The sequence below is a fragment of the Bombus impatiens genome, unplaced genomic scaffold (genome assembly GCF_000188095.3).
Source record: "Bombus impatiens unplaced genomic scaffold, BIMP_2.2 scf_0478, whole genome shotgun sequence".
In the NCBI taxonomy this organism is placed as follows: Eukaryota; Metazoa; Arthropoda; class Insecta; order Hymenoptera; family Apidae; genus Bombus; species Bombus impatiens.
Window position 1 is genome coordinate 230,976 of NT_176897.1, and position 12,008 is coordinate 242,983.

General features: G+C 49.0%; 1 protein-coding gene across 1 annotated transcript in view; it reads right to left on the reverse strand.

The window, feature by feature from the left end:
- Window positions 1-11,556, reverse strand: part of LOC100740223 (homeobox protein B-H2-like) — a 27,753-nt gene extending 16,197 nt beyond the window's left edge. The window contains exon 1 of the mRNA XM_003490764.4: window positions 9,578-11,556. Coding sequence (XP_003490812.1) covers window positions 9,578-10,028 — 451 coding nt within the window. The 5' untranslated portion in view covers window positions 10,029-11,556. The remainder of the gene's footprint in view (window positions 1-9,577) is intronic.
- Window positions 11,557-12,008: the final 452 nt, after the last annotated feature.

Consider the following 12,008-nt stretch of genomic DNA (forward strand, 5'->3'; position numbering starts at 1 on the left):
GCCTGTTCTCCGCTTTGTAAGTATGTTTCACTTTGCCTCGACCGGTAATAGGAGCCGATGCTCTCGAAGGAGATTCGCAAAAACGTTTTCTGCGATGTACGATCGCGATCGAAACGACGACGACGACTTCTCCAAATGAAAACGATCAACGTCAAGCCGGACGTTGAAAGATATCTTTACTGCTTATCCTTTTATCTTCCTCTTTCTCCTGCTCTGATCAACCATCGGTTTAATTCGATGAAAAATGAAGAGACTCTTTTCTACCATGGAAGCACGAGTGTACAGCGACTCCGGAACCGTTCCAAAGTACTCATTTTTCTTCCTTTCCCCGGTGACAGTATTCTTTTGACTTCTTTCCACCACCTCTTTCTGTTACAAGATGCTCCGAGTTTCATTCGCTTTTTCCTCGAGAACCGGCCACCGTCTTCTTCGCGACTTTCCAACAAACAACATACATCTCGCGCTGTCCACCTAGCACACGTTTTCCATAAACTTTATTGTTTTCGTCGTACGAGTTCGAAATCTAAGCGTCGAGACTCTCGAGATTGTTTAGCGACATGTTTGCCACGAAAACTTTATTGTTCTCACTGTTTCGCTCGATTTCTCACTGCGTAAATTCGCTTCGAAATTAACGGATCGCAGCGTCGAAACTCTCGAAAATGTTACTCTGTCCCTCTTTTCCGTAAAGACAAGAGGAAGATTACACGACCGTCGTAGAGTCGCGTTACTTCAATTAAGTTTGTACAGATAATTGTCGCAACGGACGTAAAAAAAACATGCCGGTGTACCGGATACACGGCGTGTATGCGCCAATGAAAATTGTCGTGTTTCGTGTGCGAAAAACAGAGAGGGAAATCGAGGCCCTCGCGTGCTACACCAGCACGCCGACACCGTACAATGTATGGAACATAAAAGTGAGATTAACAGGATGTTTATCGAGCAATTATTCGCTGCCGTAATTAGTGCCAGCACGGTCGCGTCCACGTCGCTGACCAGGTATCGTCTTCGTTTAAGTCCATGCGAAGTACTGTTTGCCCGGTTTACAACGAAACGCGACACCTGCAGGATGTACAGACGATTACGGCGGAACGGACATACTCGGCCGACCGATTACGTCGCTCTGAGAGGCCAACCACGCGTATTTTTCACCGATCCACCGCGATCGATTAAATCCGATTAAATCTACCGTGAGACTTTGTAGGTTACATTCGGCAACTCCACGTTTCCGGCCTTGGTCTTGCAATTGCCGATTATTTGTCGGATAGATTAGTCTACATTCGTGTAGATCATATGCTCGAATTCGTGCAAAGGTTTAGGAGGAGCGTGTCGATCGTTCAACGACCTTGGTATTGGGATCCCATAACGATCTATTAAATAGATCGTTGTATAGTAAACTAAAAATTGTAAAATTGTATTCCGCTTTGATATGACAAAGAAAAGAATTTATTTCAAAGACAGACCGAAGACAAAAGCGAAGAAATAGCCATGTAACCATCGACTATCGAGACAACGATACTGCAAAGTACGAATTAAGACAAGTACCAGACGTATCATCGCGTAGCAATTAAAATCTACGAACTACGTTATGCCTCGATATTACTAAAATAAAAGGATGAAAGAGACGAGTTAAGCGTTTCTCATCGAACGCGACGATCGCAGCCTCTGCCGCGTGGCGCTTTTTATCGCGCACTGTTACGTGCGGTCTACGTCTACATTCCGCGAATGTTAACGGCATTGCGCCAGCTTTGCGGGTAAAAACGCACACCTGCGGACTAGTTAGCCGCGCGGCTCAGCCCGCGACGAAATAAAGCAATAAGCAAATGAAATCGTAGCTACCGGCGCACAATGGAGGACTTTCCACCCTTCCGTGCCGCCCCCCCATACGTCCGCCCTCTTTTCTCCGCTTCGTTCCTCGTCTTTCTTTCCAGCTATCTCCGCCAGTCATAAAGCAACGCGGAGCAACGGTTTGCGAAACTTTTATTATCGCTGCTTTTACGATCTGTCCAGGTTAACTCGAAGCTATACCGAGTTCTGTCAGCACGTTGAATTTTCACGTTACGATCTCGTCGTTTATTCTTCGTACACGTATAATCGTTCGTACATGCACAAACCGTTTAGTCAGCCGAAGAATGTTCAGCTAACGTGTAGTTTGCAATTTGTCATTGGCAATTAACAGGTCGTGGGGAGGATATTTGATAAAAATGGAGCTGAGAGATTCAGAGAATTTAGCGTAGGAATTTAGCTTTCTCCGTTCGAGTCACACACCCCCTTTCTTAGTTTGCCCTGTACGCACCCTCTCTCGTATCGTGTAGAAGGGTGGTGGTCCCCGACGGGGGTAGAATTTGACCCCTCTTGTGTATTGTGTTACCGTGTCACCACCTTTGGGGGTAGAGAACACCGGAGATAATGTTATAGGGTTAACGTTTTATTGCCTGCCCACTCTATTTGCAGTCACCCCGGCGGGGATAAATCGTCAGGGCGAGAATTTGAAAAACAAATTACGCCGATGCTGGTGTCGAATTAGTATCCTGACGTGCATAGTCGAATTCTTAATTGCCATGGTCAGCGATCGACACGCTGGAAAATAAATCTAGGAACGCTTCTCGTCTTCTTTTATCGTTTGACGAACAATTTCGTCCAGGCGAAGCCTCGCGCTCGTTTTTAAAGGGATCTCAGCGGCGGAATAAGGACGGCGAGGTGTCGAGTGTCGGCTCGCAGAACGATCTGTCGCAGCGTGGAAACATTATAGGGAAAAATGCAATCGGGAGTTACTGTCAGATCGAATTATGCGAGCCTAAGGTTTCGCGGGGTCCATAACGAACGCGTTTCTCGAATTTCATCGGTGCATTCCGCGTGACCGGTGAATAGGAATACGACTACTGCACCATGCGATCGTTCCGAGGTAATTAGCTAGGACACCGGAGAACTTTTACGCAGTTTCGTCGACCGCACGTATTTTCTCTTATTCGTTACGGACCGGCGATATTATCGTTTCGAACGTCGATGTAACGTCGACGATTCGATCGACCAGGTTTTCGAACGCAGTCCCCGGAAGAGGTCAGGGGGAAATTAATTCCATCACCGGAGAAACATCGTTTCCGATACACGAGGCCGAGGACGATGAAAAGGCAGGATCAAGATGGAGGGTGAAACGGGGACACCGGGTCCGCAGAGTTGCGAGCGGAACAAAGTACAGAGCAACGAGCAGCTTGCCTTAATTGCGAGTGGCCGACGGGAAAGCGCATAGTTGCGACTCGTTTCAGCTTCAAATCGGATTTACTTGTATCGACGAATCGAACGTTCTACGCGCGTTGACGGAAAACCGGTGGAAGCTTGATCTTCCTAAAATTTGAATCGTTCGTTTAGTCGTAACAGGGATTCGAGCTGGAAGAGGCGAAGCGTCGACGTCGAACAAACAAAAGGGGAGCATCGGGGACGCGGTTGCGACGGTCCCTAGAAGGTGTTAGCGTGTAAAAATTCGTAGGGCAAAGTACAGGTGGAATAATGGAAAGTTGGTCGCTGAAATGGCAGCACGTAGACACTCGTTGCTCGTTCCTGCCACGCCGAAACTCGGTCCTTGTGATATCAAGGCCGGCCTCCTGGTCACGCAAAAGTCGTGTTAGCGACTCGCCAAGTGGCCTCCTAGCAGTCGTCAACGTTACTCTAGGGGGTTCGTGTACACGTGTCCACCTTCCTACCTTCCTGTACGTAGTCGATGGTACACATTGGCGACAGCGGTTGTGTGGGTGTGTTACGTTCGTGACTATACTCGCGTGTTAATTGCGACTGCATTGGGCGTAATACGTGGAAGGAAATTTCGGCAAACCGAGATACCGGTGCCAATTAACCTCGGTGACGTCGACGAATGGGGCGTTCTTTTTTCTTTTTTTTGTTTTTTTTCTTGCGGCGTCGAGCTCCACTTGCCTCGAGAATGACTGTTCCTCGTTATCGAGTTAATAATAAGCCCGTCAGAGAATGGAGGAACCGAAAATTACCGGAAGAGGTAGTTAGAAATTTTTGTAAGGTGTCGAGGAAAGGAAGGCACACCGTTTAGCGATTCGTCCGATAGTAAATAAACTCTTCGGTTGAAAAATGATCATAGCGTTATAGAGTTTTCACGATACACAGAAATATCGCGAGATATGTAATCAGGCTGGATTATCGGTACGGTTAATTCGCAACACGTGGAAAGCGTCCAGTGTTTACAAAGTGGCCGATCCTAGATTAAGCGAGCATGATTAATTATTCGAGCGCTTGCAAAGTCAGCCGTTTGAAACAATACACCCTGACCCGATTAAGTTGACGAGATGTTCGCGTACAACGACGTTCCTCGATAGTCGTTATGCTTCTACGATACGACGACAGTTTAACCTTACCCCTCTCGCGATCAACGTTCCCGCTCGCGTCCTTCGAAGTTCAAGCACCATGACGGCGGTGCCTTTGCACCCTCGTGTTCGCAACGTTTCTTTCCACCGATCTCCATTCGTTCGATTTATACTTTTTTATGGATGATTTACTTAGCAGGTTGCATCGTCTGGACGATCGCTTTATCTCCAGTCGTATAATTTCCAGTGCAGCAAACAATGTAGAAGTTGGCTGTTTAAAGGTAGCGCAAAGCGAGGTCAGCGCTGTCAACGTTGGAACAAGCTAGTTAAGAGGATTTGCGATCGCGAATCTCATTAAGAGAACGTTGAAAACCAACCGCACAAATCCCAACGACAGCAATGTAGCTCACTGGCGTTTCAGTGCTGAGGAATGTTTAGGAAATCTGACAATTCGTCGTCCGCGTGTGCTACCACAGTTGCAAAAGCATAGAATCCACGACGATGTTTCTTACGCATCGACCGACTAGTTTCCAACGATCTAGTTTCCAAGATGAAATTTCCCACTGATATTTACGCGAATTTATGTTTCTTTGGCTAGAACCAACCAGTAAAACAGCGGCATCGAGTCAGACGTTCTTTCCATCCGTTAAAATACCACTTTACGCATCTTTTAATTTCCCATCAATGCACAAACACGACGTACTTCGATGCAGGATATCTCACTGGTAAGAAATCGTTGCGTGGAACAAAAAGCGTGTCTGGGCACTTACAGGAAATTCTACTCGCAGGCTGAAACTTTTCCTAATCTCCAAATCTATTTTCTCGCAATTAATTCTTCTCGATTCGAATCGTTGAGAGTCGACTTTGAAGGGCTCCTTCGGTTACCCTTTTCCCTTTTGAGTCTTTCAGAAATCTCAAGCCCGTTCCTACGATGTTCATGGCGATATCCTTTGACGTTTCTATAAAGAAGCGCGTACCAGGTCTCGATTATTCGGAGCACGGATTAATCCTGGGCAGATAGTCTCGTCAAAAAGGTGACAGCCGGTTCTCGTTTGTCAGGCTGTTCTCGTATGGGGCGCAAAAAAGAAAAAAAGAAAAGAAAAAGAAAAAAAAGAGAAAGAAATAGCAAAGAGGAACGAAGAAGTCGAAGTCGCCTTTCGGCTCGGCGGCTACGACGCCTCTCATAGAATTCCTAATCCGCGCCGAGATCTAAACGGTTGCCAATCATTTCCGGTTCTCGGATTAGTCGCGCGCGAAAAGTCGGTTCCCTTTTAAGGGCGTGAAACTGGCTGGCCCCCGGATCCTTCCGGCCCGACGCCAGAAACCAACAACAATGAGTGCCAGAAACGAATGTTGGCTTTGTAAGCCGATTACAAACGATTTGTACACGCGCTCGAGAAACTCTCTATTTCGCGAAGCATTTCACGCGTTTGCCCGAAGATTCCATCGAACGCACTACTGTACTCGATATCTTGCGAGCAGATCGCGGATGCTTATGCATTTATGGGAAATTAAAAATGTAAAGGTATACGGAACGCGCACAACGTGCAACGATATTTAAATATCTAAAGTGGAACAACGATCGTTACGATGTCTATCGAGTGGAACTATACCGTAATTATAGGTTCCATTTTTTCAGTTGTTTTAATAAAATTATGAAATTGCAGAAACGTGACAGAAGTCGAGTTACGAGGTACGATTTACCATCGAATCTGTCTCTATTTTCATAGTAAAATTACGCGTGATAGGTGGCAGCGAGGAAAGTGGAAACGCCAACATAGAAACTGTAGAGAATACGAGTTTGATTTTTCATTTCGCAGCGTCTTATCGTATAGGTTCTATCGGAAAGAATAATAGACGCGCAGAAGCGTATAAAAATCTACGATTGATCGTGGAAAATTGTGGAGCCCGACGCGGTGCGAGCGTGTCCGACGGCAATTACATCGGCGTTACTCTTCTTAATTGGCTTTCATTAATTCTTTATTGGAATGAACGAGCAAGATGGACAACGGCGCATGTACCGACAATTACTCCCGCGAGATTAGATATGCACACAAAACAGCTGTACGAGATAACACATCGCGTCGACAACGACGGTTTTTTTTCAGTATTAAAGAGGAATTCTACTTTGATATCGTCGCGAACGTATCTCGATACTCGTTCTTCCTCGTTGAACCAGGTGTCGAGGATGGTTTGGTCGTGTGGTAGTTTAGCGACGAGATTGCTCGATGTCAAAACCGTCAAATATATTTTTCGATAATTATAAATACAGAGTCGACCGTAGATTGACTCGATCGGTGCTAACCGATTCGCCAAAGGCTGTGCGTTGATCGCTGCTAAAATCGCTCGAGACTGAGACTGAAAAATCGGTCACCTTGCGATCGTGTTCGTTCATTTATACTGTCTCACACATTGTGTGAACAATTGACATTGTTTTACCCGGAGTTGGTTTATTATTGCACGATGTATATCCTAACGATGTTGATAATCCGAGGCAAAACGACAACGCGACTGGAACTGTCCTTTGGCTCGTGCGCAGCTGCACAGGCAACGAAAAAGTAAAAGAAACGATACGAAGAAGACGAACGTCCTATCAAGGGATATACGGATTAAGCGAAATAATTACGAATCGACGTTTTGTAGGAAGATCGGCGCGCCTGTTAAACGATCGGGGTGGAAAAAGTTGATCAGGCGAGAAAAGATATGGGAAGAAAGGATGTTGGCGTCGAAAGCGCTGATAGATCAAGAGGATGGATCGTGTATAATCACCGGTTCGATCATCCGGAAAGCATGTTCACCGGCAATTACAACGGCGTTACTCCTTCTAATTGGCCTTCATTAATTCTTTAGTCGACGCCGGGGCGACGATTAGCCGCGTGTGAGGTTAACCGCGACTGATAACGGCCCTCGAGCATACGTTATTCGGTGGAAAGAAAAACGTCGACAACGATATATCGGCCAGCTATCGCGACACACGCTTTCCCAGGAATATTTCAACTTTGCGAATCGCGATCTACGATCGCTCGGTACGTTAGAATAGACGAGACTGCGGAGGTTGTTCTGCCGTTCTTTTATCGCGAATCGCACGCTTCGCCGCGGGTACGCGGATCCGGCAACGACGACGACTATCGACGAGCGATTACTCTCGCGTTACTCTCGAGATTTCCGAGACCGACGATTCGGTCACGTTGAGGATCGCTGACGAACGAATCGCGAAACGGCGGATAAGTTCGTAGGTGTCCCGATTTCTTGCAATTTCTCGCAGCGTATAACACGGTTAGACGACGAGAGATCGATGTCGAGGGAAGAAACGAGGGATCCGTGATTTTACCTAGCGAGAGTAATTGTTTAGAGGAGGATAAAAGGCTGTTTCCGTTTTTGCGAGAAACCGTCTATTCGGTTCTCACAGTCAGAAGCAGTATTAGTGCTCGGAACCGTGTCTCTAATCACGTAGCCGTAGTCATGCGCGTAATTGTTCTTAATGTACTTTTTGTGCAAAATAAGCCGATTACGATGTAAGCGTATGAACTTAGCCTCGAAGGAAAGTACCGTGGAGCGTCGATCGACGGCAAACGTAAAACGGGAATGTACAACGCGGAGAGAAGGGTAAAAAGCTGGTTGTAAATTGACGGAAATCGTCTCGAGATGATTGGTATTAGCCGTGCTCTCCCAATGCCTCTGTCAATGCGGCTCCGAAGCTAGCTGGAAACTGACAAATGCCTGTAATTAGCGTTTTTCTTCTCTTTTTCTCTAATAATCGTAACTAGAGAAATATCACCGTGTAGCCGACGTTTAATCGCTAACGCGGTTCCAAACATTCTCCCTGGGAGGAAGTGGCGTCCGATGTTTGTATAAACAAAGGAGAACACGATCTCGCGATTACGGCTGTAATTTCGAGTTACGGGTCGGCGAATCGGTGGAAATAAAAAAACAGGTACGTCATAGTATCTATAAAGGAGAACGAGCGTAGAATAATGGACGGAAGTGTCGAAATGGCGAGCTTCGACCGGGTAACGATTATTCGGGATTCCATTAACTCGAAAAAACCGCGATGGCCTCTAATTAGTGGACGAGGGCCGAAAACGAAAAATCATTGGATCGTTAAAAACCGCGGCGTTCTATGAAATTTCGAAAGGCAAATCGATCACGGCAGTAGGTACGTATTACGCAGTGGCCGATGCCTCGGCATCCTTAAGGGTCAATAGCCGTGAAGCATCGGTCAATTAAAGGATAGGACCGAGGTAAACTCGCGATAGGTCCGTAACAGGTCAGAAATGATGAATGAAGGAAGCGTTAGACACCGACTGGCCGTTCCCTCTCTTTTTTCTTCTCTTAAGAATTGATTGTAATTTAACCGTGGAGATTTATCTCGTGGAAAATGGTTCCTTTAACACGGAACGTACACGTATACGCGGCGTTTCCCTTTCCGGTAAAAAGATTTTCTTGCGCGTCCCCTCTCTCGCGGTCGTCTCGCGGAGAAGACGTTTACCTACTTGCCTCTCTGAACGGATCGGCAGAGTGCGAGCGAGAACGGTAAATTCGCTTGGCACTGGGAGGCCCCGAGGGTGCTAAACGGCGGAAGGCGGCGGCTCACGAATACAAGAGTTAAAGGAAACAAACGAGGGTAACGTAATTAAAGCGTTGGAGCGCCCAAGTCCGATTCCAGACCATTAAAAACCCTAAACGATCGTAGGGACACAGGCGGATCGAAGACGGAGAATGGGACGACCGTAGCAGGAGGACGGTTCTACCATCTCCCGGGAAATATCTTTCGATTCTCGTAGCACGGTCCGAGTTGCGTTTCGTGCGCTCGCACAACCACCGACGGCCGACACGATCTCTCACCGAGTGGAACATCCGGTCGGGACAGTCCGCCCCATAAATGTCCTTGACACCTTCGTGAAAGTCCACGCGAGCGGTCAGGTGAACAAACCGAGTGGCGAAATTAATTTCGCGCCTCCTTCGCTTCTCTGTGTCTCCCTCTTTTATTTTCTCCCCACCGCCCCTCCCTCCCCGTCCCTCCCTCTCTCTTTTCCGTTTCTCGTCTCCTTCTACCGTCGGTCGGCCAATTAGCCAACGCGGACGACCAACGATTAGAGGCTCGTGTCTCGTATACCGTAGGCGGCGAATCTCTCGAATTTCGCTGGACACGATTCCGAAGCTATTCCGCGTAACGATTTAATCGAGGTTGGTTCGCGGAAATATTTACGCGCGTCGACGAAACCGAGATAAGGACATAATTGACCGCTTACCATTAGAAGTAACGGAAGCACCGTCGTGATGACTCGCGTCGCTATCCTCGTCGAGGTTGCTATTGTTCAAGGACGTTCTCGACTGATGCCTGACACTGAGGTCCCTCGGCGTGGAGGGCGGACTGCCGGGCGGTTCTTGAGTCTGCAGACCCGCCTGGTGCATCTTGCTGGACGCGCCACCGAGGATATCGGTGATCATAAATCGCGATCTCTGCGGCATCGTGGTCGATGCGTCGCCGCGTTCCACCAGACCGTTGTTGTTGCTGTGATTGTTGTTCCTGGCGTCGAGCCCATTCGACAGACGTTCCACGCTCACTCCGTTCCTCTCGACGATGTTCTCCAGCCTGTGCGCCTCGAGGCCGGACATCCTGCTCAGATTCAGACCGTTATTGGCCACGGCGACGCCGCTGCGAGCCGCCACGTGGTGATTCTGATGATGATGGACCGTCATCACGGTACACGTAGGTGGTTCCTTCGGGCTACGGGCACCTGCAGGTGCCTCTGTCGCCACCCCAGGACTCGCCCGGTACCTGGGAGACAGAATCTTGCCGACGGTGACGGCGTCGCCTCGGGTTAGGAACTTCGTTTCACCGAATCCCCGCGGGCACCTACACTTCACTGTATCCGATTTATCCCTCGGTACGCCGTTCTCTCTTCTTCCAGTGTCTCTCTGCGTTCTTTGCCAACATTCCTCCCATTGATCGGATCGCTATCGTTCGAATTTACGGCGACGTTGCACGATCTTTCCTTCCGTTGCTTCGCCAATTCTTCTCGAACGCGATACTTGGCGTCACGGTGCGGTCGAACTTTCGTCGGTGCGGAAGATTCGGACGGAGAGTCTCGACGAATCTCGTGGTCGATTTCAGAGCGAGAATAGAGAGTAAATGGCGCGTGAGATGGTTACGATGCACCTTGCGCTTCCTCCCGTTCACTCGGTCGCTCCACCTCCGTCTCCACCTTCTTCGTCGTCCTCTTGTTCTCTGCAATTAAGGGGCCGCTCCGCTGGTCTCCTTGGTTAATTGCTAATTGGCCACTTAACATAATTGCCGCGCGTAACAGCCAGTTCGCCGGCCATTTCCGCTCTCCTTTTTCTTCTTTTCTTCGGCCGTTTAATTATTAATTATTTTTTATATAAAAGATCCGACTTTATCTCTCTCTCTCTCTCTCTCTCCCTTTCTCTCGTTCTCTCCGTCTATCGCTACTTCCCGCGATAGTGCGTGTCCCAAACGACCCGTACACGTACACAAGGTGCACCGTCGAGAACTCGCCGTCGCGTCAACCAATCGCCGCCGCGTTAATCGCGCTCGTTATACCTGTTCTGCTAAGGAGAACGCTTAATAGAGCTGACTCGTGTTGCCGACGCGATTCCTTCCAACCATCGATAAGACACTGGATCGTTCGACCGGCTAGAATCACTAGGATCGCACCGCGATTAACGGACAGTCACCGAACCGGTTTACTACCTCTCTCTGTTCCTCGTCTCACGTTCACCGAACTTCAACGTCTCTTTTATCCCATCAACTGCGTCACATCGATCAACCGGCTATCGCTCGAAACTCGATGGTTCACAATATCAGACTGTCTGCCTTCTCGCCGATGGAACACCAACGATCCACGTAACCGTTAGCGGACGTCATCCTCGAGCCCGGTCTTGTGGATTCGCGCGACTCGCGCTTGGCCAGGTTCTCTGGATCTCTGGTCGTCGATCTCGTCGGCACCACGTACGAAGGAAACACGCGTGCAATCGAACTCGCGGGTGATTTCGACGCGATCGATCTCGATGGGATCGCGCTCGAATCGGAGCGATCGTCGAAGGAGAGAATGCGTTGCGTCTGATGATGAGGTGTCGGGAGCGTTGGCTGGGGCGAGGCGTGCGTGTGCATCGGGTTGCCTCGACTGATCTGCTCGCACTGAGCAGACCAGGCGCCTCCGTACGTTCCTGGGCGGCCATATCGGCGTCGTGGCACGCCCTGAACATTCCCCTCTGCTCCTTCTGCTCGACCAATCCTCGAAAGCGGCGCTAACTAGCCAGCCAATCGGCGACACGGCAACCTCGGCGCCTCCGCTACGTGGCGCGGCTACGCCCAACTAATTTGAAATGTGTTTCAGCGGTAATTCGATATAAAATTGTAGTTAATATCTTTCATTATAGCGCGGGGAGGGAGGGTCAGGTTGCGCTCGGAGCGCAGCAAAGTGGAGGGGTTTCGGTACCGAGGAGGGCCAACCGACCGAGAGAAGGGTAAAGGGAGAAGGGGTAGAAGAGGCTAGAGGAGAGATTGATACGAACGCTCCCACTTCGACCGCTTTCCGCCGCTCTCGTTCTCTCCTTGCCCGTTCGAGATCGCTTCCCGGAGCAGTCGAGCGGGAGGAGAGGTCCAACGCGTCCACCTGGAAGGGGTTGAAGAGCCATCGAGGCCGAAGGGTGGTCCTA